Source organism: Taudactylus pleione, unplaced genomic scaffold (genome assembly GCF_031769625.1).
Source record: "Taudactylus pleione unplaced genomic scaffold, aTauple2 ptg000225l, whole genome shotgun sequence".
Classification (NCBI taxonomy): Eukaryota; Metazoa; Chordata; class Amphibia; order Anura; family Myobatrachidae; genus Taudactylus; species Taudactylus pleione.
Window position 1 is genome coordinate 5040642 of NW_028284627.1, and position 21406 is coordinate 5062047.

The 21406-nt window shown below is 45.8% G+C and overlaps 1 protein-coding gene across 2 annotated transcripts in view; it reads right to left on the reverse strand.

Annotated features, from left to right (window-relative positions):
* Positions 1–21406, reverse strand: part of PRMT8 (protein arginine methyltransferase 8) — a 281239-nt gene that overhangs the window by 45264 nt on the left and 214569 nt on the right. For both annotated transcript variants that reach the window (XM_088478992.1, XM_088478991.1), the window contains exons 5-8: positions 10341–10483; positions 8780–8867; positions 6808–6923; positions 3565–3715 (exon numbers count right to left, since the gene is read on the reverse strand). In XM_088478992.1, coding sequence (XP_088335118.1) covers positions 3565–3715; positions 6808–6923; positions 8780–8867; positions 10341–10483 — 498 coding nt within the window. The remainder of the gene's footprint in view (positions 1–3564; positions 3716–6807; positions 6924–8779; positions 8868–10340; positions 10484–21406) is intronic.

Below are 21406 nucleotides of genomic sequence, written 5' to 3' on the forward strand. Positions count from 1 at the left end.
ACAAGAAACTTTAAACCCTGAGGCTCTGATGCAGAGATGGAAACAAAATACCAGATATTTACAATAGAAAACGTTGCACACAAAGGTGCAGAGATTGAGATGTGTTCCATTTTGCAATGGTACTGTATGCATATGGTTTATGCCAGGTGCATGTCACAAACTGGTATGTCCTACTTGCACCCATATTTGTAAACCACTTATTTTATGCCAGGCGGGATTAAGGGCCACATGGACCTGGGGCTGAAAATGTTTAAGGACCTATTGTAAGAAGCAGAGGTGGTGTGACCAGTGTTGTGTGTGTGTGACCAGCACCATGTGGGCGTGACCAGTACTGTGTGGGTGTGACCAATGCCATGTGGGCGGTGTGACCGGCACTGTGTGGGTGTGGACAGTTCCATGTGAACATGTACACCCCTACACTATCATCCCCAATGTCTCCATAATTATGTAAAAGTATTCAAAATGCATAATTTTGTGGTGAAAATAGAAATACAATTGTAATACTTATGTTTTGTGGCCGAACCGTGTGGCTAGCTGGTGGCTGGTTATCTTCCTGCTGCTATGATGATGGGCCTATTTTTATGTGGAGGCCTGGATCTGTAGTCCCAGCCGCCCCATTGTTAATCTGGCTCTGATTTTATGTGCAGCAAATGATGTCTCTTTAGGCATCAATTAAATGGCAAAATCCTCTCTAATGCAGCAGGAAATCTCATCTCTAAGTAAAATCAGTGTCAATGGAGTGTTTGAAAATAGCCAGTCACAAGCAGTACACTAGTATCAGCGACTGCCATTATCATCATCATCTACTGGTTTACACCCGTCCTTCACCGCTCGCAAATAATGTGGCTTTCCCAGGCACATATGCACCCTTTTCCTGGTCTGTACCCTTATTGTACTTGGCATATGTTAGAACAGCCCAGTCTCACCCTATTCTGTCCATTTAGTCACAGACAAGTGACAAAGTCATACACATCTGTATGGGCGCAAATGTTTGCACCCACTGTTCTTGGTATATGTAGTGCAAATCCATTTGGCCAACTGTGTCAGCTGGTGTAATACGTACTCTGTATCAGCGCCTGGGTATTTACAGTACATGTTTATCTTTGGAAATGCAACTTTCTAAAGCTGACGTAAATGTGCACCATCCAGGAGCATTGTTTTACTCCTACTCTATGGGGGGTACTCATTTACCAAACCTTCTAAAAAAGTAGAGGAGTGGACAAATGGAGAAGTTGGCTAAAGCAACCAATCAGCTTCTAGCTAGCACTTGCAGTATCAAGTAAATGATATAAAATGTTGGCTAGAAGCTGATTGGTTTCTCTCTCTCTCGGGCCTTTTCATCGTCACTTAAACACTAGTTTCCGCATATTTCATGTAACGGGTCATTCATTATTAGGGGTCTGATACGACTGCCTAATATTCTGCAAACTGAAAAAGTTTTTGGAGTTTTCTTGTGAGAACAAACGCCATCTTTAGATGCTGCTGGTGCTCGGAGCCCCACTCCTTCCTATGGGACGGAGGTCCAGGGTTGCGAAGTGCCTTCGCCTCCTCACTGCCTCCCCATTGGCTTTTTGCATGCGTGACCTCAGGTCGCACATGTGCAGATGCCGGCCATGGGGGAGGTCAGGAACGCTGCTCATTAAGTAGTCTTGCTACTAATCATGGGGACAGCTGCTTTTCAGAACGTCTGTCCTCGTACCGGAGCAATGCCGATAAGTATCCCCCGATGATGAATACTCTTCTCTCTTTCTTATTTTTTTTTCTTCTTACAAATTTTCGGTTTGTTATAATACCAGGTAATAATGGCCACGGGGAGTAAAGGTATTTCCAGCCCATTATGGATCACCATGCTGTTTCAGATGAGGGGCGGAACGTACTAAAGGGGAAAATGCGGAAAAACTCCCGAAAATGCAGTTTTCGGGGGTTTTACTGCATACCCCATATGTGCCAAGCACCGGAATGCGATGCATTGCGGCACTTTGTCCCGATGGGTAACACCATGTTCAGGTGGAGTTACCCAAAAGAAGTCTATGAGCTTCTTTTCGGCAGGCCTCTCCTAAGAGGGATGCAATTGGATCCCTCGCATCACCCCCTGCGGCCGACATGCACAGAAGGACGCCAGGGTGTTAAACCCTGAAGTCCCTCTCTTCTGAGCCATCGCAAAGAACAGCTCTTATCAGGACAGCAATATTCTAGGTAATCAACTGTGGTATATACCTGAAGAGAGGAGGGAGGTACCGCGTCGTGGATGTGGTGCTTAGTACATCCCGCTCCAATAGCCTAATTCTTAGTCAGACTAAAGTTCAAAAGCGGACACATTCCATGATCATCAGCAGATTACGCATGCGCCTGAAGAAAGGAACTGCAGATTGCACATACATATGCACCATGATGGAGGAGACGGGAGCTGACAGTTCTCTCTTTGTATGGCTGGATCTCTATCTGTGAACTGGTTTCTGGGCGGAAACTGGGCGATTACCCTACACGGAAAAGATGCGTCTCGTGTCACTGTCATGGGAATGTCATGTGCATGTAACCCAATTTCCATGCTGGTTTGAGACATGAGCACGGAAATAGGACGCCTATTTCAGGCAGATCTTTTGCACCCAGTATGTGGTAGGTGCAAGTGCCCATAGTAATGATAACTGTTACGGCTATGGCCAGGAAATCAGTGGGTAGAGTGATGCAGACGGAAGGATGCTTGCATTGACTTACAGATGCCCGCATTAGCACAAGGTAATAAATCTGCCAGCTGTGGACGTCAACATATGCCGACACTTTGTGTCCTGTTCAGAATCAGACCCTAAACGTGCAGATTGTACTCCCGGTCCGGGAAACTATGAGAGTCACAGGTGCTTCCAGACCACATGGTGCCCATCTATGTACATGTCCCTTTGCTCTTTAAGAAACCTCATCCCCATCCAAATGCATTCCATGGATAGCAAAACACTCAGAGCCCCACCAACAGGCGGTTAGAGAGTACTGCACGCTGGTAAAAAGTGAATTTCTCTCTTATTTGGTACTAGGGGCCTGATTCAGCAAGGAACGCAGTTGATAATATGCATGCAATCAGGCGATTGTTTCGTTCTGCGCATGCGTATGCATCGCAGTGCGCGAACTGGCTGCTGCGACCGGGATTACGATGCAGTGACTACGCAGACCCATCGCAGAGAGTTTGACAGGAAGTGCCATTTGTGGGGGGTGATGGGGGGTATACGAAACGCAGATGTCCCAGTGCATTCGGACGCTGTTGCATGGACATGCATAAATTAGCCACTGCGGTGCCGTACGCAGCCTGAGGCCTGATAGCGTGCAATGAAGTTAGCAATTTCTGAGTAAGGTCAGAGCTTGTGCAAGTGTGTGTGAGGCTGCGATGGTACTCGATTGTACCGATGGTTTTGCAGTAAAGTAGGCGTCCTTGTGTAGTGCTGCGGTGGGATAGCGATCGCAATGAATTATCATACTATTGCAGTTGAACTGCGTGCGTAATCGGAATTGCATACGCAGTTGCGATCTGTAGTGAATCAGGCCCTAGGTTAACAAAAAATACATTTGTACATGTACCTGTAGAAAATCCTGTTTTCTTATGGCATTTTGTAAACTCAATGTTGAAATAGGTGACCAATGCATGGATGTAATCATTCCGCTGCACTTGTAGGCAGAACGCTGACGTAAACGCTAATTCCTCAGTCTTCACTGTATATATGTCAATTTCCTGTATAAAAATAAAATAGGAAATGAATTTGATTACTGTTGTGTACTGGGAGTGATTTATATGCAGTCTACAAATTGCTGATATCATTGTAAGAATCCTTTTCTAGACAGTACATAAATGTTAACTCTGTACTGTATCTCAATTCTCAACATAGCCAGTTATTGTTATATGTGCTTATTAGTGCATTATTGCAGGTGTAGTGTCATTTGTAGTGTAATGCGCGTGTCAGCAGTTTAGGGTTTAATGTAGTGTACAGGGCACATTGTTAGGGGCTTTCCTTTCATTATTAAGAGGAGATTGGCTCCATGTGATCTTTACATTTGGACACTTCTGTCTCCCCATTCATTAAGGTGTGTACGCTCGCTCTGAATCAGGGCGGCCGCTTTTTTTTTAAAAACCGGCCTCCTGGTCACTCGCTAAGCTGTGGGTGACCACCCATAGCTTTTGCGAGCGGCCAGGTGATGGTTGCGATGGTCGCGACCATCGGGCTTGCGACGAGACCCTTGTGGTAGAGTCTTGTATGCCGCAAGCCCCAGTGAGCTTCCTGCTGTAATCGCTCCGGGGCTCATGCACACCGCGCGTGCGCAGTGCCCCACCATTGACCCGCTTGCGAGCGGGTCTGAATGAGGCCCTTAGTTTGTAAAGGCAACTACAGCATGATAGGTGGACAATCTCGACATTTTGTGTTGAACAGTATATTGTAGGCATAGTGTGGAGAGCCCTATTACTTACAATGGCAGTGTACAATATGTGGGAGCAAGGCCGCAAAGCCATTGGGCAAGCTCAAGTACTGGGGTGGTATGGCCACTGGAGGGGGTGGCTAAGCCACCTCTACACTCCTGGTCACCTACAGAGACCAGGGCCTGGTTAATTTGTACCTGCTCCATCCCCTGTCTGAGCCCCACTGTGGGGGGCACAGTATATACGTATGCCAGTAGGTGGCAGTAAGGTATGAGTATTGTGTGGGGTGGTAGTTACAGTATGTTGTTCAGAGTGTGTAACAGTATATCTTGGGGTGTTTGTGTACTTTAGGGTGGGATGCATGAAAGCTAAAAATGCGGTCAAACCCCTGAAAATACAGTTTTTAGGGGTTTGACAGCATTTCTAATATGCATCAAGTTTTGGAAAGCAAAGGTTTACGCAACTTGAACCCGGTGGGCAACTTATGGGCTTCTTATCGTAGTGTGTTGTGAGAGGGATCCAAATGGATCCCTCCCAGCACCCCCTGCGGCACATGTGTCATACGACGCATCGCAGAGGGATGACTGGGTCATAAACCTGGAAGCCCTTCTATCACAAAGGACAGCTCTTATCCGGAGAGCTGTCCTTTGCGATTTCCTTCATGCATACTGGCGTTGCTTGATGCATCCCACCCATAGACACACATCGGGCCAAAATGCCCACTCACATACTGCCACAGTGCACACACCTCCTATCCCATGCACACATTCACAGAGAGACATACTATGATTCATCCGTGATTGCGGCACATGTGCATGCATGTAGATCAACAACCATTGAGAGGCCACTGATAATGCTGCATATTCACAAACATGTGCAGGGATGCCAAACTCACGGCCCGCGGGCTACATGCGGCCCAAATAAGCATTTTATGCAGCCCGACAGTGTGGGCCCAAATACATATATGCCGCGATTGGAGCTCAGCTCTGATTGGGCAGTATCTACACTCCTGCCGCGATTGGCTCAGCTGTGATCAGGCAGTGTTTACTGTATTCAAAACTGGGAACGCTGGTCTCTGAAGTGGTCAGAGACTAAAGAAGCCTCTGATCTTTTCAGAGGCCAGCATTCCCAGTGATGCAGTGTGCAGGTGAGTGGGTGGCGTCATGACGTCACCCGCAATGAGAGGAGCCTGCGTCTGCTGATCTGGATCTAGTTAGATCCAGTCAGCGGCAGCAGGGAGTGTTGACGGCGTTGGACTGGAGCGATGTCCAACGGCCAGCGTGAAGAAAGGTAAGTACTGCACAGGGGAGTGGGGCCTGTTCTACACTGGGAGGGGCACAGCATAAGGGGCACTACTAGGGGCATTACTGGGGGAACTTCATAAGGGGCATTACTAGAGACATTACTGGGGGGCACTGCATAAGGGGCACTACCGGGGGCACTGCATAAGGGGCTCTTATACAGGGGGCATTGCATAATGGGCACAACTACAGTAAGCATTGCATAAGGGGCACAGCATAATGGGCACAACTACAGGGGACACAGCTTAATGGGCACAACTACAGGGGGCATTGCATAATGGGCACAATTACAGGGAACACTGCATAATAGGCACAGCTACAGTGGGCATTACTTAAGGGGCACTGCATAATGGGCACAACTACAGGGACACTGTACAGGTAGACCTATGGGGGCCCCAAGGAAATTTTGCTATGGTGCCCCCATAGTCAGTATGTAAATTTCCTTTTTTTGTCTTGCGGCCCACACACTCTTAGACCTTGAATATTCGGCTCGGTTGTTATTTTCAGTTTGACCTGCCTAAGGTACAGCCTATGGACCACTGCTGGTACTGCAGGGTGTGCAGCCTGTACAGGACCTGAAGGCAGGGGAGCCCAGTAGTGCCAGGTCATCCTGACAAAGCCTCCTGCGCTTTCACCAAGCCCCACATATACAGTTGATCTCTGAAGGCCTACAGTATTCTGAGCATGATCTGGTCCATTGTATCTTCTAAGTGTAACAGAGGATTAACATTAAAACTCCATAATAACTCATCTCAGTGCATTATAAATACTGCTTACCTACACACAACTAATATTAGTTTTATAGCCTGAACCAAAACATATGAGCATGCATCCTATCAATTTACCAGGACCAGGAACATTATGATTGGTTCAACAAACAAAATGGCTGTCAACATCAGTGCCTCAGCGATGTCACTGGTTTCTATTAGTTAACAGGCTGTATTCTCAAGAATTTAATTTGGACCCACAAAATGCGTTCCTGTGCATTCAATATGAGAATAAAATACACCGTAACCCCAAAAGCAATCTTATAAGCTGAATTTAAAAGTGATTTCTACCAAAAATGACTGTAAACAAAGTATTTACTTTCTGCATTGGGAATTACCGAACCTTTATCAAACAGGAATTAGTCACCACTTGCTTTGGGTCTACAATGTCTACGAGCGGTTCCCTCATGGCAACATCCCTGATACACGTCATGTCAAATCCATACACATTTTCCCACCCTGTGGACACAAATGCAGTTAAATACATAGTATTGGTGTTAGCATTTATACATAATATAACTGGGAAAAACAAATACAATATATGGGGCTCATTTATCAACAAGTTTTATAATAAGCAACAAGTTTTAAAACTTGTTGTGTATATTAATGGTGCTCCAGCCAATAACTGTCATCTGTTTGAAAAATGACAGTAGGGAGCAGATTGGCTGGAGCACCATTTATCATACACAACGATTTTTAAAACTCGTTGAGTATGATAAAATTCGTTGACAAATGAGCCCCTAAATGTGCAAAGATATATTGTATGTGAGTAGCAAGGATTCTGCTGAATAAAGTAAAGGTGGTTCCACTGGTGGGTGATAAAGAGGTGATATAGCAAACATTCTAAAGAGGACAAGTAACCAATCAGCTGCTAGCTAACCTTTATCTAGTGCATTCTATAAAATGATAGCTAGTAGCTGACTGGTTGCTATGGCAACACCCCCACTTACCCTCACCAGAAGTGCAATACAGGCATATACAATACTCTTGTCAGGGGACAATGATGTTAAATGTAATGTGTTCACATTATAATGTTCTTGATATATACAATGATCCATAGCTTAAAAAGTCTCAATTTTTCAGTGCATGAAATACTTGCAGTATTGGAATATTGTTTTATGAAAGAAATCACAAAGGTTTTTACAAATAAAAGAAAATATTACATACATGCAATATACGTATTACAGACGAGTTGCCTACTAACGACCAACACAGCTTAAAGCATCAAAAGGCTTCTGACTACATGTTACTGCTAACAAACTAACCAGAATCACCACTTAATATCTGTGATCTCTGTGGATGATTTATTAAGGTGTTCGTAGGCAATCTGTCATATGGGTTCCACATATGTAAGTAGATTTACTAAAGTGCGGTTTATCACAGCTGTCATTCATCTACAGCTTTGACCGATGGTCCTAAAATGGCAATAGCAATAAATGACACACCAGCCCTGTTTGTATTTATTTTATCTTCCATTTTAAAACTATCAGTCAAAGCTGCTGCTGATTAGCAATTTTAACAACCCGCTCCTTAGTAAATCTACCCCTAGACTGTAATGGAGTGGGATATACATGACATCATTGTTTAGTGTATTACAAAGTAGTTCAGAGACTTGTTCATTTTGGTAGATTCTTTATATATACAAACTGAAGTTGTCGTTTATAACTAGTTTTATATGTATGTAATATTTTTTGATTTATTTGTAAAAAAGAAACTTTTTTGATTAATACATTTATTTAAAAAAATATATTTTACTTTGGATATTGGATGCGTTTTTGTTTTTTGTTTTTGCTGTGACTAGACTGAATTAATATGATTGGTACTCTCAGGATTATTATTTAATTCTGGGATATCAGAGAATTTATTGGCCACGGTCTGATATTCGTCTGTATTTTGGATAACTAATAGAAATAATAATGTTACAATCTAGATGCAGAAAAACATACATTTCTCAATGGGATAGTATTTCTTAAAAAAAATAATAATAGTAATAATAATAATAAAAATAAATAATAATAAAAAAAATATATATATATTTATATATACAGTATATAAATATATATATATATATATATACATACACACACTATATATATATATATATATATATATATATATAAATAACATTAGATAGATATATTCTTAAAGATTTATATTTATAATTGTTGTCCTGTGGTATCTCTGGAATGATATAGCAATCTGTTCATTATGTTTGCTTGAGTCCGGAGGGTTGCCGCACAGATTATATCATATATTGTTAATGGGGTCAGCAGCAGTGCTTGATAATGGCTGCGTGACTGACATACTGTACTCACAGTGAATCTTGAAGTCCTTATATTGCCTGTCTTCAATTGCAACGACATACAAAGCCGCTCGGTCAGGAAACATCAGCCCTCCAGGTTTCTGTTGATGAATTGTGGGGAAATGGGTCTCGTAATCTATTCACCTGACAAAGACATCACAGTTTGAACTGCACATATAAAATCCAGACAAGCACCCCCTGCACGCCTTTATTATACTCCATCACACTGTCACACACTGTTAAATATCAGAGTGGATCTATTGGCCTGCAGCAAAACACAGAGATAAAAATGTCTGTCTAGATCAAAGTGATTGCCAGTCAGGGCGAAACTTATTGGAATGAATGGCCTACCTGCTGACTATGCTCTTTGGTCAAATATAAAGAAAGGTATATTTGGGAATGCAAGAATAGCATTCTTGAAGTGGATTCAATTAGCTTTTGAACAAGACCTAAAAGCTGCCTTTCTTTTGCAGGGAATATTCCACTCTTGGGCCTCTCACCCTTAGAGGTGCGCAAAATATTTTTTTGCAAATTTCTAGCTTCTGTAAATATAATTTTTCCGAAAGATGATTAGTTTTTTGAACAGCACTGTCTATTGTACATACATGTGTCATTGCCGAGTTAATCCCTGTACATATGTGCAGGTCTGTGCGTATTGATCCAATTCCCATCATGTTCATTGTAGAGTCTCTGATGGATAACAGACAAACGTTGCGCAGACCTGTATTCATACACCACAGGGTTAATACACCGGACCAGTCACACACAACAACAAAGCACAATGGTGTTTGTGGCCATGAGCCCGTAACAATTTGTTTCCAGTAAATTTGGAAGGTTGTGTCTGACACCTTTATTTGCTCTCTATCAAATTGTGTGAATTAGCTCAGGCCCCCCTACTGATACACCACGCAAATGTTTTCATATTTCACTTATTAGGCCACACCCCTCAGTTACTTTGTTGTGAGATAATAGTATCACCTCAATATCATCTACTGAAGCAAGGGATTATGGGACTTTCAATCACTTTGTGAAATAGTCCTCACCAGGGGCATCTTAGAGAGAAAGGGTCTCGTGTGCATCCCCCGGCAGCCGGCAGCCAACTGACGTAGCTGGCCGGCCACCACAGAATCAGTAGACTCTGGGCACTAGAGTGTGCCCAGAGTCTACTGCGCATGCGCAGATTGCCGGGGAAATGGCGTGGCCACCATTTTCCTGGTAATTTCCTGACATCGCATGCGCAAAATGCCGGATAAAGAGGGACGCGGCGACCATTGTCTGGTCCTCACGGTGAGAGGCATCGCAAAGGACCCTTGGCATGTGCGCAGTGTGACCGTGACGCATGCACAGTCTGATAATTGCTCAACTGCGTAAATATCGGAACAGCAAACATCTCTTAATCAGGCCCTGAATTCACTTTCTACATCAGAGCATCTGCAGTTTGTAACTGTACCATGTTCTGTGATAACTATACTGTATGTCTGTAGTAATCACTTATCCAGTCCAATACAAACTGTTGGAACTTTGGAAAAAAGTGATGAGGAAGAAGGATGCCTCTGTGCATAGTTAGTACTTACCAGCCATTTATCCCGTGCAAAGATGACGGTGTTCAGCATGGATTCATAGAAGAGACAATATCCCATCCACTCAGTGATGATAATATCCACCTTTTCTACTGGCAGTTCCACTTCTTCCACCTTGCCCCTTAGTATTGTAATTACTGCACAATGCACAGAAAGTAAAAATATTGTGGCAATAATAAAATACTGGATTATTTGCTAAAGAAATAATACACATAGATATATCGCTTTCCTACTTGGAAATTTGGTTCTGCCACTGTAGCTCCAGCTATACTTTATGTTGGGTCCAGGAAAGGAATATTCCAGTTCACTGTCATTTATTTTTGAGATGCCTATCATTGTAGTTATTAACTTATGTCTTTCCTATACTTTTCCTGGCTGCACAATATTTTGATTTCACTCTTGTTTATATGGTATCTAGGGGTCTATATTCAAAGCCTTGGGTGTCTATTCATCATACCTAAACTTTCTCTGGAGGTAATTAGGTTTAGAACACGCATGGAGTTCTATCTAATTACCAGAGGAATTCATCATTCTGCCTCTCCATCAGTATCTATTCCGAAAATCTGTCATTTTTGCAATGACAGCTTTTCGGGAAATAAACCCAGCGCATGCGCAGCACTACCTACAGATGCGGTAATTTTGCATCCCCCCCCCACTCACCTGCCCCCCCTCCCCCCTCCGCTCACCTCCCCCCCCAATCCAGCACTTACCTGCCCGCGCAGCAGCCTCCGGCTCCGTCTGCTATGCTGTCACGTGTTCTCCGAACAGAGCACAGTATTGTTTAGAAAAAAAATGTTTGTTTTTTTTTCTAAACTTTATTGTGTTCTGCTGGGAGAACACATGACAGCATAGCAGACGGAGCCAGAGGAGAGACCAGAGCGATGGAGGAAGACAACGTGGGACCTGCACACGCTGGAAGCAGGTGTTAGCTACTATACGCCACCTCATCAGTGATATCTCCTGTGTTAAGTCTCTACATGAGTATTAAAATAACGTTAATTAAGGAAAATGTCCTTAAAAACGTTATTTTAGTGTTAATGAATAGGCCCCTTGGAGAGAGATAAACTGCAACTCTTGCTCAGCAGAAAAACTCCAGGCACTAGACCCAGGTATTATGGGACACAGTAGTTTATTGCACTAGAGCTTGGGCTCTTTTTCGGGAAAAACAGGTTCAGGAACTGTGGGTGGAGCTACTGGGGGTGGAGCTATTGAAAAGCACTCAAGAGAGACTTTAAAATAAAACTTATCTCATGGAAAATACATTTTGGTCCAGGACATTACGTCATAGTTAATGACAGGTTCAGGAACTGAGGGCCTGATTCTGACCCGCTCGCGAGCACTGAGTGCTCGCAAGTGGGTTGATGGTGCATGCGCACGACGGAGGCGGCTTCGTCTGCTCAGAGCGTCCGGCTCTGAATGAGGGCCTTAGTTTTTCAACTATATAATAAGCGAGAAAGTGTGTGTCCTTTATGCACGATCAGCGTTCTGTGCCTAGCTTTACTATATTTGGTATGGTGGTGTAGTTTGACCAGGATTGGTTTTTGGACACTCTTACTTTACACAGGTTCTGGGGCTGTGGGTCTGTCTTCATACACACACTGTCACAGGGGATTATTAAGAGAGGAGGGGGCCCGTGTTCATTCCCCGTCTGGGGCCCCCTCTTCTCTCCCTGGCGGCCGACAGCAGACTGACTCGTCTGACTGCCGACCGCAGCATCAGTAGACTCTGGGCACTAGAGTGTGCCCAGAGTCTACTGCGCATGCCGCCACGCCATTTCCCCGGCGTTTTCCTCATTGCGCATGCACAAAATGCCAGAAAAATGGCCGCAGTGTACATATTCTGGCGGGACCTTGAAGAGGTAAGTATTAGATAATATAGGTGCAGGGTGTGCTGTGCGGGCCCCCCCTGGACCCAGGGGCCCGTGTGCACCGCAACCCGGCACCCATTATAGATACGCCCCTGCACTGTCACACTCTCATCTCTTCCAAAGAGGTGTGTTATTATTAGGGGTGTGCACCGGCCACTTTTCGTGTTTTGTGTTTTGGTTTTGGATCTGGATCTTTCTTCGTGTTTTGGATCTGGATTGGTTTTGCCAAAACCACCCTTCCGTGTTTTGGGTTCTGGGTTTTGTGTTTTGGATCTGTATTTTTTTTAAAAAAAGCATAAAAACAGCTAAAATCACAGAATTTGTAGGTTTTTCTGCTCCTATGCTATTATTAACCTCAATAACCTTAATTTCCACTCATTTCCAGTCTATTCTGAACACCTCACACCTCACAATAGTGTTTTTATGTCCAAAACGTTGCACCGAGGTAGCTGGATGACTATGCTAAGCGACACGAGTGGGCGGCACAAACACGTGACCCATCTAGGCGTGAAACTGCAGTGGCAGACAGGATGGCAGTTTGAAAAACTAGGCCCCAAACTGTACATAATGCAAAGAAAAAAAAGAGGTGCAAGATGGAATTGTCCTTGGGCCCTCCCACCCACCCTTATGTTGTATAAACAGGACATGCACACTTTAACAAACCAATCATTTCAGCGCCAGGGTCTGCCACACAACTGTGGCTGAAATGATTGGTTCGTTTGGGCCCCCACAAAACAAGCTGGCAATTAATGTGTCCCTGCACAAACTGGCTCTATGGAGGCAAGATGTCATCCTCATCCTCCTCATCCACCGATTCCTCACCCTCTTCAGTGTGTACATCCTCATCCTCACAAAGTATTAACTCGTCCCCACTTGAATCCACCACCACAGGTCCCTCTGTATCTTCTGGAGGCTGGTCTCCCTGGAAGAGCTGATAATTCATTTTGATGAACATCATCTTCTCCACATTCTGTGGAAGCAACCTCCTACGCCTTTCGCTGACAAGGTTCCCGGCTGCACTAAACACTCTTTCGGAGTACACACTGGAGGGGGGGCAACTCAGGTAAAATAGAGCCAGTTTGTACAGGGGCCTCCAAATTGCCTCTTTTTCCTGCCAGTACAGGTATGGACTGTCTGCCATGCCTACTTGGATGCTGTCACCGATGTAATCCTCCACCATTCTGTCAATGGTGACAGTATCATATGCAGTGACAGTAGACATGTCAGAAATTGTTGCCAGGTCCTTCAGTCCGGACCAGATGTCCAAACTTGGTCCTGCCTGCCCTGCATCACCGCCAGCGGGTTGTTTAGGATACCTAAGTTTTTTCCTGGCAGCCCCAGTTGCAGGAGAAAATGAAGAAGGAGCCGTTGACGTGTCACGTTCCGCTTCAGCTGACAGTGTGTTCACCAGCAGGTCTTTGCACCTCTGCAGGCTTGTGTCGGCCGGAAAGAGAGACACCACATAGGCTTTAAACCTAGGATCGAGCACGGTGGCCAAAACGTAGTGGTCTGATTTCAACAGATTGACCACCCTGGAATCCTGGCAAAGCGAATGAAGGGCTTCATCCACAAGTCCCACATGCCGAGCGGAATCGCTCCGTCTTAGCTCCTCCTTCACTTTCTCCAGCTGCTTCTGCAAAAGCCTGATGAGGGGAATGACCTGACTCAAGCTGGCAGTGTCTGAACTGACTTCACGTGTGGCAAGTTCGAAGGGCTGGAGAACCTTGCACAACACGGAAATCATTCTCCACTGCGCTTGAGTCAGGTGCATACCCCCTCCTTTGCCTATGTCATAGGTGGATGTATAGGCTTGTATGGCCTTTTGCTGCTCCTCCATCCTCTGAAGCATATAGAGGGTTGAGTTCCACCGCGTCACAACCTCTTGCTTCAGGTGATGGCGGGGCAGGTTCAAGAGTGTTTGCTGGCGCTCCAGTCTTCGGCACGCAGTCGCTGAATGGCGAAAGTGGCCAGAAATTTTTCGGGCCACCCAAAGCGTCTCCTGCACGCCCCTGTCGCTTTTCAGAAAATTCTGCACCACCAAGTTTATTGTGTGAGCAAAACATGGGACGTGCTGGAATTTGCCCAGATGTAATGCCCGCACAATATTGGTGGCGTTGTCAGATATCACAAATCCCCAGGAGAGTCTAAGTGGGGTAAGCCACTGGGCGATGATTTCCCTCAGTTTCTCTAAGAGGTTGTCGGCGGTGTGCCTCTTACTGAAACCGGTGATACACAGCGTAGCCTGCCTTGTAACGAGCTGGCATTTCTGAGATGCTGCTACTGGTGACGCTGCTGCTGTTGCTGCGTAAGGTGATACATCTACCCAGTGGGCTGTCACAGTCATATAGTCCTTAGTCTGCCCTGTTCCACTTGTCCACATGTCCGTGGTTAAGTGGACATTGTGTACAACGGCATTTTTCAGGACACTGAGGACACTTTTTCTGACGTTTCTGTACAGTCTCGGTATCGCCTGCCTAGTGAAGTGGAATCTAGACGGGATTTGGAACCGGGGACACACTACCTCCATCAATTGTCTAAATCCCACTGCACTAATGGCGGATACCGGACGCACGTCTAACACCAACATAGCAGTCAAGGCCTCAGTTATACGTTTTGCTTCAGGATGACTGCTGTCGTACTTCATCCTCCTCGCTAAGGACTGTTGGAGGGTCAATTGTTTAGTAAAAGTAGTGGTGTTCCGACTTCCTCTCTGGGATGATGAACGACTCCCAGCAGCAGCAACAGCAGCAGCGGCAGCAGTAGGCGTAGCAATGCAGGATCCTCCAGAGGAATCCCGGATAGGAGAGTCAGTCATGCCAGTGACATGGCCTGCAGGACTACTTCCGATCCTGACTAAGGAGGAAATTGACGAGGAGGGAGTTGACGGTGTGGTTTGCAGGCGCTTGGATACAACAGGACAACGGGATTTAGGTGTCCCTGGACTGCTTACGGTCTTAGCCAAAGTTTCTGAACTTGACAGTAACTTTTTATGAACGCGCTGCAGGTGCCATATAAGGGAGGATGTTCCTAGGTGGTTGACGTCCCTACCCCTACTTATTTCACCTTTACATATGGTACATATGGCAAGACAGTTGTTGTCCGGATTTGGATAGAAATATTGCCAGACCAAAGAGGTGGAATGTTTGGTCTTCTGCCCAGGCATGACCGTGATGGGCTTTTTCATCCCACGGACAACAACTGTCTCCCCCGGAGCCTGATTTAAACAAACCACATCACCATCAGAATCCTCCTCGCCAACTTCCTCCTCAGCGCCAGCTACACCAGTATCCTCATCCTGTTGTACTTCAACAGTGACATCTTCAATTTGCATATCAGCAAGTGGACTGTGGGTGCTCCTTTCAGCACTTGCAGGGGGCGTGCAAATGGTGGAAAGAGCCACCTCTTCCCGTCCAGTGCTGGGAAGGTCAGGCATCGCAACCACCACCACACTTGGACTCTCCTTGGGGATTTGTGATATCTTCTTAGAAAGCACAGTTCTTCGCTGTGCTTTTGCCAGCTTAACTCTTTTGATTTTTTTAGTGGGAGGAGGGCTTCCATCGTCATGTGAAGCTGAACCACTAGTCATGAACATACTAGGGATCGACCTTAGCCGTTCCTTGCCACTCCGTGTCGTAAATGGCATATTGGCAAGTTTACGTTTCTCTTCAGCTGATTTAAATGTCGATTTGATATATACGTGCGGCTAAACACAGAAAATAATTTTTTTTTTGGTTTGGACTGGAGTGTACTTTGTGGGTTACAGCACCCTTTAACGGTCAAGCCAGCCGGCCCTTTACTTATGACACAGGCGCACGCTTGGCACTACTTTGTTGATGCACGTGCGGCTACTGCGCACACAATTCACAAACACAGAAAATAATTTTTTTTTTGGTTTGGACTGGAGTGTACTTTGGGGGTTACAGCACCCTTTAACGGTCAAGCCAGCCGGCCCTTTACTTATGACACAGGCGCACGCTTGGCACTACTTTGTTGATGCACGTGCGGCTACTGCGCACACAATTCACAAACACAGAAAATAATTTTTTTTTTGGTTTGGACTGGAGTGTACTTTCGGGGGTTACAGCACCCTTAACGGTCAAGCCAGCCGGCCCTTTACTTATGACACAGGCGCACGCTTGGCACTACTTTGTTGATGCACGTGCGGCTACTGCGCACACAATTCACAAACACAGAAAATAATTTTTTTTTTGGTTTGGACTGGAGTGTACTTTCGGGGGTTACAGCACCCTTAACGGTCAAGCCAGCCGGCCCTTTACTTATGACACAGGTGCACGCTTGGCACTACTTTGTTGATGCACGTGCGGCTACTGCGCACACAATTCACAAACACAGAAAATAAATTTTTTTTGGTTTGGACTGGAGTGTACTTTCGGGGGTTACAGCACCCTTTAACGGTCAAGCCAGCCGGCCCTTTACTTATGACACAGGCGCACGCTTGGCACTACTTTGTTGATGCACGTGCGGCTACTGCGCACACAATTCACAAACACAGAAAATAATTTTTTTTTGGTTTGGACTGGAGTGTACTTTCGGGGGTTACAGCACCCTTTAACGGTCAAGCCAGCCGGCCCTTTACTTATGACACAGGCGCACGCTTGGCACTACTTTGTTGATGCACGTGCGGCTACTGCGCACACAATTCACAAACACAGAAAATAATTTTTTTTTTGGTTTGGACTGGAGTGTACTTTGGGGGTTACAGCACCCTTTAACGGTCAAGCCAGCCGGCCCTTTACTTATGACACAGGCGCACGCTTGGCACTACTTTGTTGATGCACGTGCGGCTACTGCGCACACAATTCACAAACACAGAAAATAATTTTTTTTTTGGTTTGGACTGGAGTGTACTTTCGGGGGTTACAGCACCCTTAACGGTCAAGCCAGCCGGCCCTTTACTTATGACACAGGTGCACGCTTGGCACTACTTTGTTGATGCACGTGCGGCTACTGCGCACACAATTCACAAACACAGAAAATAATTTTTTTTTGGTTTGGACTGGAGTGTACTTTCGGGGGTTACAGCACCCTTTAACGGTCAAGCCAGCCGGCCCTTTACTTATGACACAGGCGCACGCTTGGCACTACTTTGTTGATGCACGTGCGGCTACTGCGCACACAATTCACAAACACAGAAAATAATTTTTTTTTTGGTTTGGACTGGAGTGTACTTTGGGGGTTACAGCACCCTTTAACGGTCAAGCCAGCCGGCCCTTTACTTATGACACAGGCGCACGCTTGGCACTACTTTGTTGATGCACGTGCGGCTACTGCGCACACAATTCACAAACACAGAAAATATTTTTTTTTTTGGTTTGGACTGGAGTGTACTTTCGGGGGTTACAGCACCCTTAACGGTCAAGCCAGCCGGCCCTTTACTTATGACACAGGCGCACGCTTGGCACTACTTTGTTGATGCACGTGCGGCTACTGCGCACACAATTCACAAACACAGAAAATAATTTTTTTTTTGGTTTGGACTGGAGTGTACTTTCGGGGGTTACAGCACCCTTAACGGTCAAGCCAGCCGGCCCTTTACTTATGACACAGGCGCACGCTTGGCACTACTTTGTTGATGCACGTGCGGCTACTGCGCACACAATTCACAAACACAGAAAATAATTTTTTTTTGGTTTGGACTGGAGTGTACTTTCGGGGGTTACAGCACCCTTAACGGTCAAGCCAGCCGGCCCTTTACTTATGACACAGGCGCACGCTTGGCACTACTTTGTTGATGCACGTGCGGCTACTGCGCACACAATTCACAAACACAGAAAATAATTTTTTTTTGGTTTGGACTGGAGTGTACTTTCGGGGGTTACAGCACCCTTTAACGGTCAAGCCAGCCGGCCCTTTACTTATGACACAGGCGCACGCTTGGCACTACTTTGTTGATGCACGTGCGGCTACTGCGCACACAATTCACAAACACAGAAAATATATTATTTTTTTAGCACTTGGGGGGAGCACCCCTGATGGACAGAGCACCCCCTGGACAACACTACAGCACTCCTTTAGGACTGGGACACTGCACAGGACTTTGGAGTGGACACAGCCCCTATGGAGAACTGACTGCACAACACAGTCCAGCCAGCCCCTATGGACTTTGAAGTAGTGGACACAGCCCCTATTAACAACAGCAGCACAGCACAACACAGCCAGCCCCTATGGACTTTGAAGTAGTGGACAACAGCAGCACTACACTACACAGCCCTAACTCCCACCCTCCCTCTTCACTGTCCACAGCCGAGTGAGAAAATGGCGCCGACATGGGTACCTTATATAGGATCCAAAACCCGCGAGACTCGGAAGGCGGGAAGATGACGTTTTGCCTCGATTTCAGAATCCGAGTCAGGCGGGAAAAGTCGAGCCTGACTCGGATCGGACTCGGATCGGGGGGGCTCGGGGGGGTTCGGATTTCAGAAATCCGAACCCGCTCACCCCTAGTTATTATATCACTTTTCCAACAGCCGCATACATGAAATATGGAGTTAGTCAGCCCTCTGTGTTTGCATGATAAACTTTGAAATTAAACAGTGTGCAGTATTAGCATTTCACTCACTGGGCCTGATTCAGACCCGGACGGTAAGCCGCGATTGTCGCCCATCTGCACATGCGTATGCATCGCAATGCGCGTGCGTGAGCCAGTTACTGCGATGGGGAATCGTGCGCTCGTAGCACAAAGACTGAGCGCTACTTTGAGTGACAGATAGTGCCGTTTGTGGGTGGTAACAGGGGAAGGTGCTTGTGAACAGGGGAGTGGTGCTGCGAACGCAGGTGTGTCTGGGCGTCAAAACAGAGTTTTATGGGTGTGCATTATTAGCATGGAATCATCATTGTACATGTCACTTGGTTGTATTTCAGCCTGCAGTGATCGCAGTGCTTGCGGTGGGGTAGGGTCGACCACAAGGGCTGCGAGCAGCTCCGATGGCTCTCGATGTTACCGATTAATCATACACTTCCTGGAGATGACGTGTGTTAAGAAAGGAAAGTAGGTGTCTCTATACACCTGCATCCGCTCACTGCCGTTGCTCTATACGACATAGAGGACGTCCTTTACGCCACACAGTTCGATCACGGAATTTGCATACCCGACCCCTTTTGGCAGCGAGCGATCGCGGCTTAGCGTCCGGGTCTGAATCAGGCCCTCTATCTAATCATACAGCAGCCGCCCCGGGGGTCTTAGCAGGCTGTAATCTGTCCAGATTCACGAAATGTGGGTGGATTCAGATTTCTGGAGAACCAAACCACACATTTTTACTATAATACCTATACAATTTATGGGACTGATTCTGAGTCTAATACTACTGCGACCTCATTAGCGTCTTTTGCCGTAGTTGCATCTGTGACTTTATACTAGAGATGTGCGGGTTCGGATTTACTCGGTTTTTATCGCCACTTTACCGCAAGTTCGGATTAGTTCGGATTTATTTTATTGGCTATCCAAAACACGTGATAGCCAATAAAATGCCGTTTTGAGATCCGAGTAAATCCGAGTAAAACCGAGTAAATCCGAACCCGCTCATCTCTACTTTATACTAGTGATACTATCAGTCATCCCCTGGTGTGCAGGCGTGCATCTGAATGTGGAAAGGCTGGGATGCCCACTTTGAGTGGCTGCAGACACAACAATCAGAAGCATCTTTGGGACTTGTACCAGCCTTAGACTGGGTGCAGAATCTCCTTCTGGGTATGGCCTCCAATATACACAATTCAGCTTCGGAGTTTGAAGCCACTCCTGCAACACACCTGCGACACTCCCATAACACGTCTATTGGAATATCTTTGTTCATTTGCATAGCCGCCTCCTAGTCACACCCCCAGGAACACCCAATACTTACTGTACCAGAGTTTTTGCGGCTCAGTTATGGTACATACACACGGTCAGATTTTTCTTCAGATCTGAACGATAACGATTTTGAAAATATCTGAAGGAAAATCTGACATATCTGACACGCCTGAACGATGCGCATTCCCGATGGTCAGATAACGATATCTGACATCTGATGTGTTTGCAGTCAGACTTGGACGATTCCATTCATTTTAATGCAGTCAAAAATCCTTCAATCGTTCAAATCGTTCATCTGACAGATCTGACAAATCTGACCGTGTGTATGCTCCATTAGTCTTTCCACTTTAGGCCTGATTCAGCAGTGCACTGTCGCAGATTCCCGATTATCGGGAATCTGCTTGTGTGCATGACCCATTCGGATCCGTCTATGCCTCTGCCTGATTGACAGGTAAAGACATTTAAGGGGCGGTGAATGGACGGATGTCATTCCGGGAAATGGGGGTGTGTTTGCCCCGTTTTCTGGGACTGGCAAGCCCAGGGACTGCACGCAGGGACTCCTGCGTGCAGCTTTGCAATTGCGATCCTTGCTGATTCGCCCCATCTGTGCGCAGAAACCGTGAGACACATGAGCCATGCTACTATTCAAGGATTTAGATACGCGCAGTCGCAAAAAATTGCCAACTTGCGCGAACATCTAACTCAGAATCCGACCCTAAGAGCACAATAGATGCAGCTGGCCAAAGTGTTACTAGAAATTGTTTTACAAAGGTGACAACTGTGCATAGAGCCGTAACTAGACTTTTTGGTGCCCTGTGCCAGAAAGAGCATTGGCGCCCCCCTCATTTTTCAAAGGGACATAATGCACCCATAAAAGGGCCATGGCTTCATGGGGAAGGGGAGAGGCCAGGAGAAGTTGGGAATAAAATAAGAGGAAGCTACAAGTGAGAATGATAATAAACAGAAACTTGACAGGCCCAAACAGCGCCCCCTGACCTGTGATGCCCTGTGCCATGGCACCGGCCGCACTACCCTGGCTATGGCCCTGACTGTGCACTGTACAAGGAACCTGTTTTTTTTTTTCCAATTCTAGTTGAATTTAGTTTATTTAATTTAAGTGCCCTTTCTGTTCATTGCCTGCAGTAATATCTCTACTCCTAGTCATATATTCCCTCTGCTGTCTGCCAGCTTCAATCTCACCTTGCTATTTCTAATAATAATATGTTCAATCAAAACACAAGGCTGATTCAGTGCCTGTAGCAGATCAAGCTTACATGATAACTGCAGGCTGTGATTGCTGGATACGCTTATATGACAAGTGTGGAGCTAATAACAAAATACAAATGATTTTTGCTGCAGGCAGAAACGGATATGAAATAAATATAT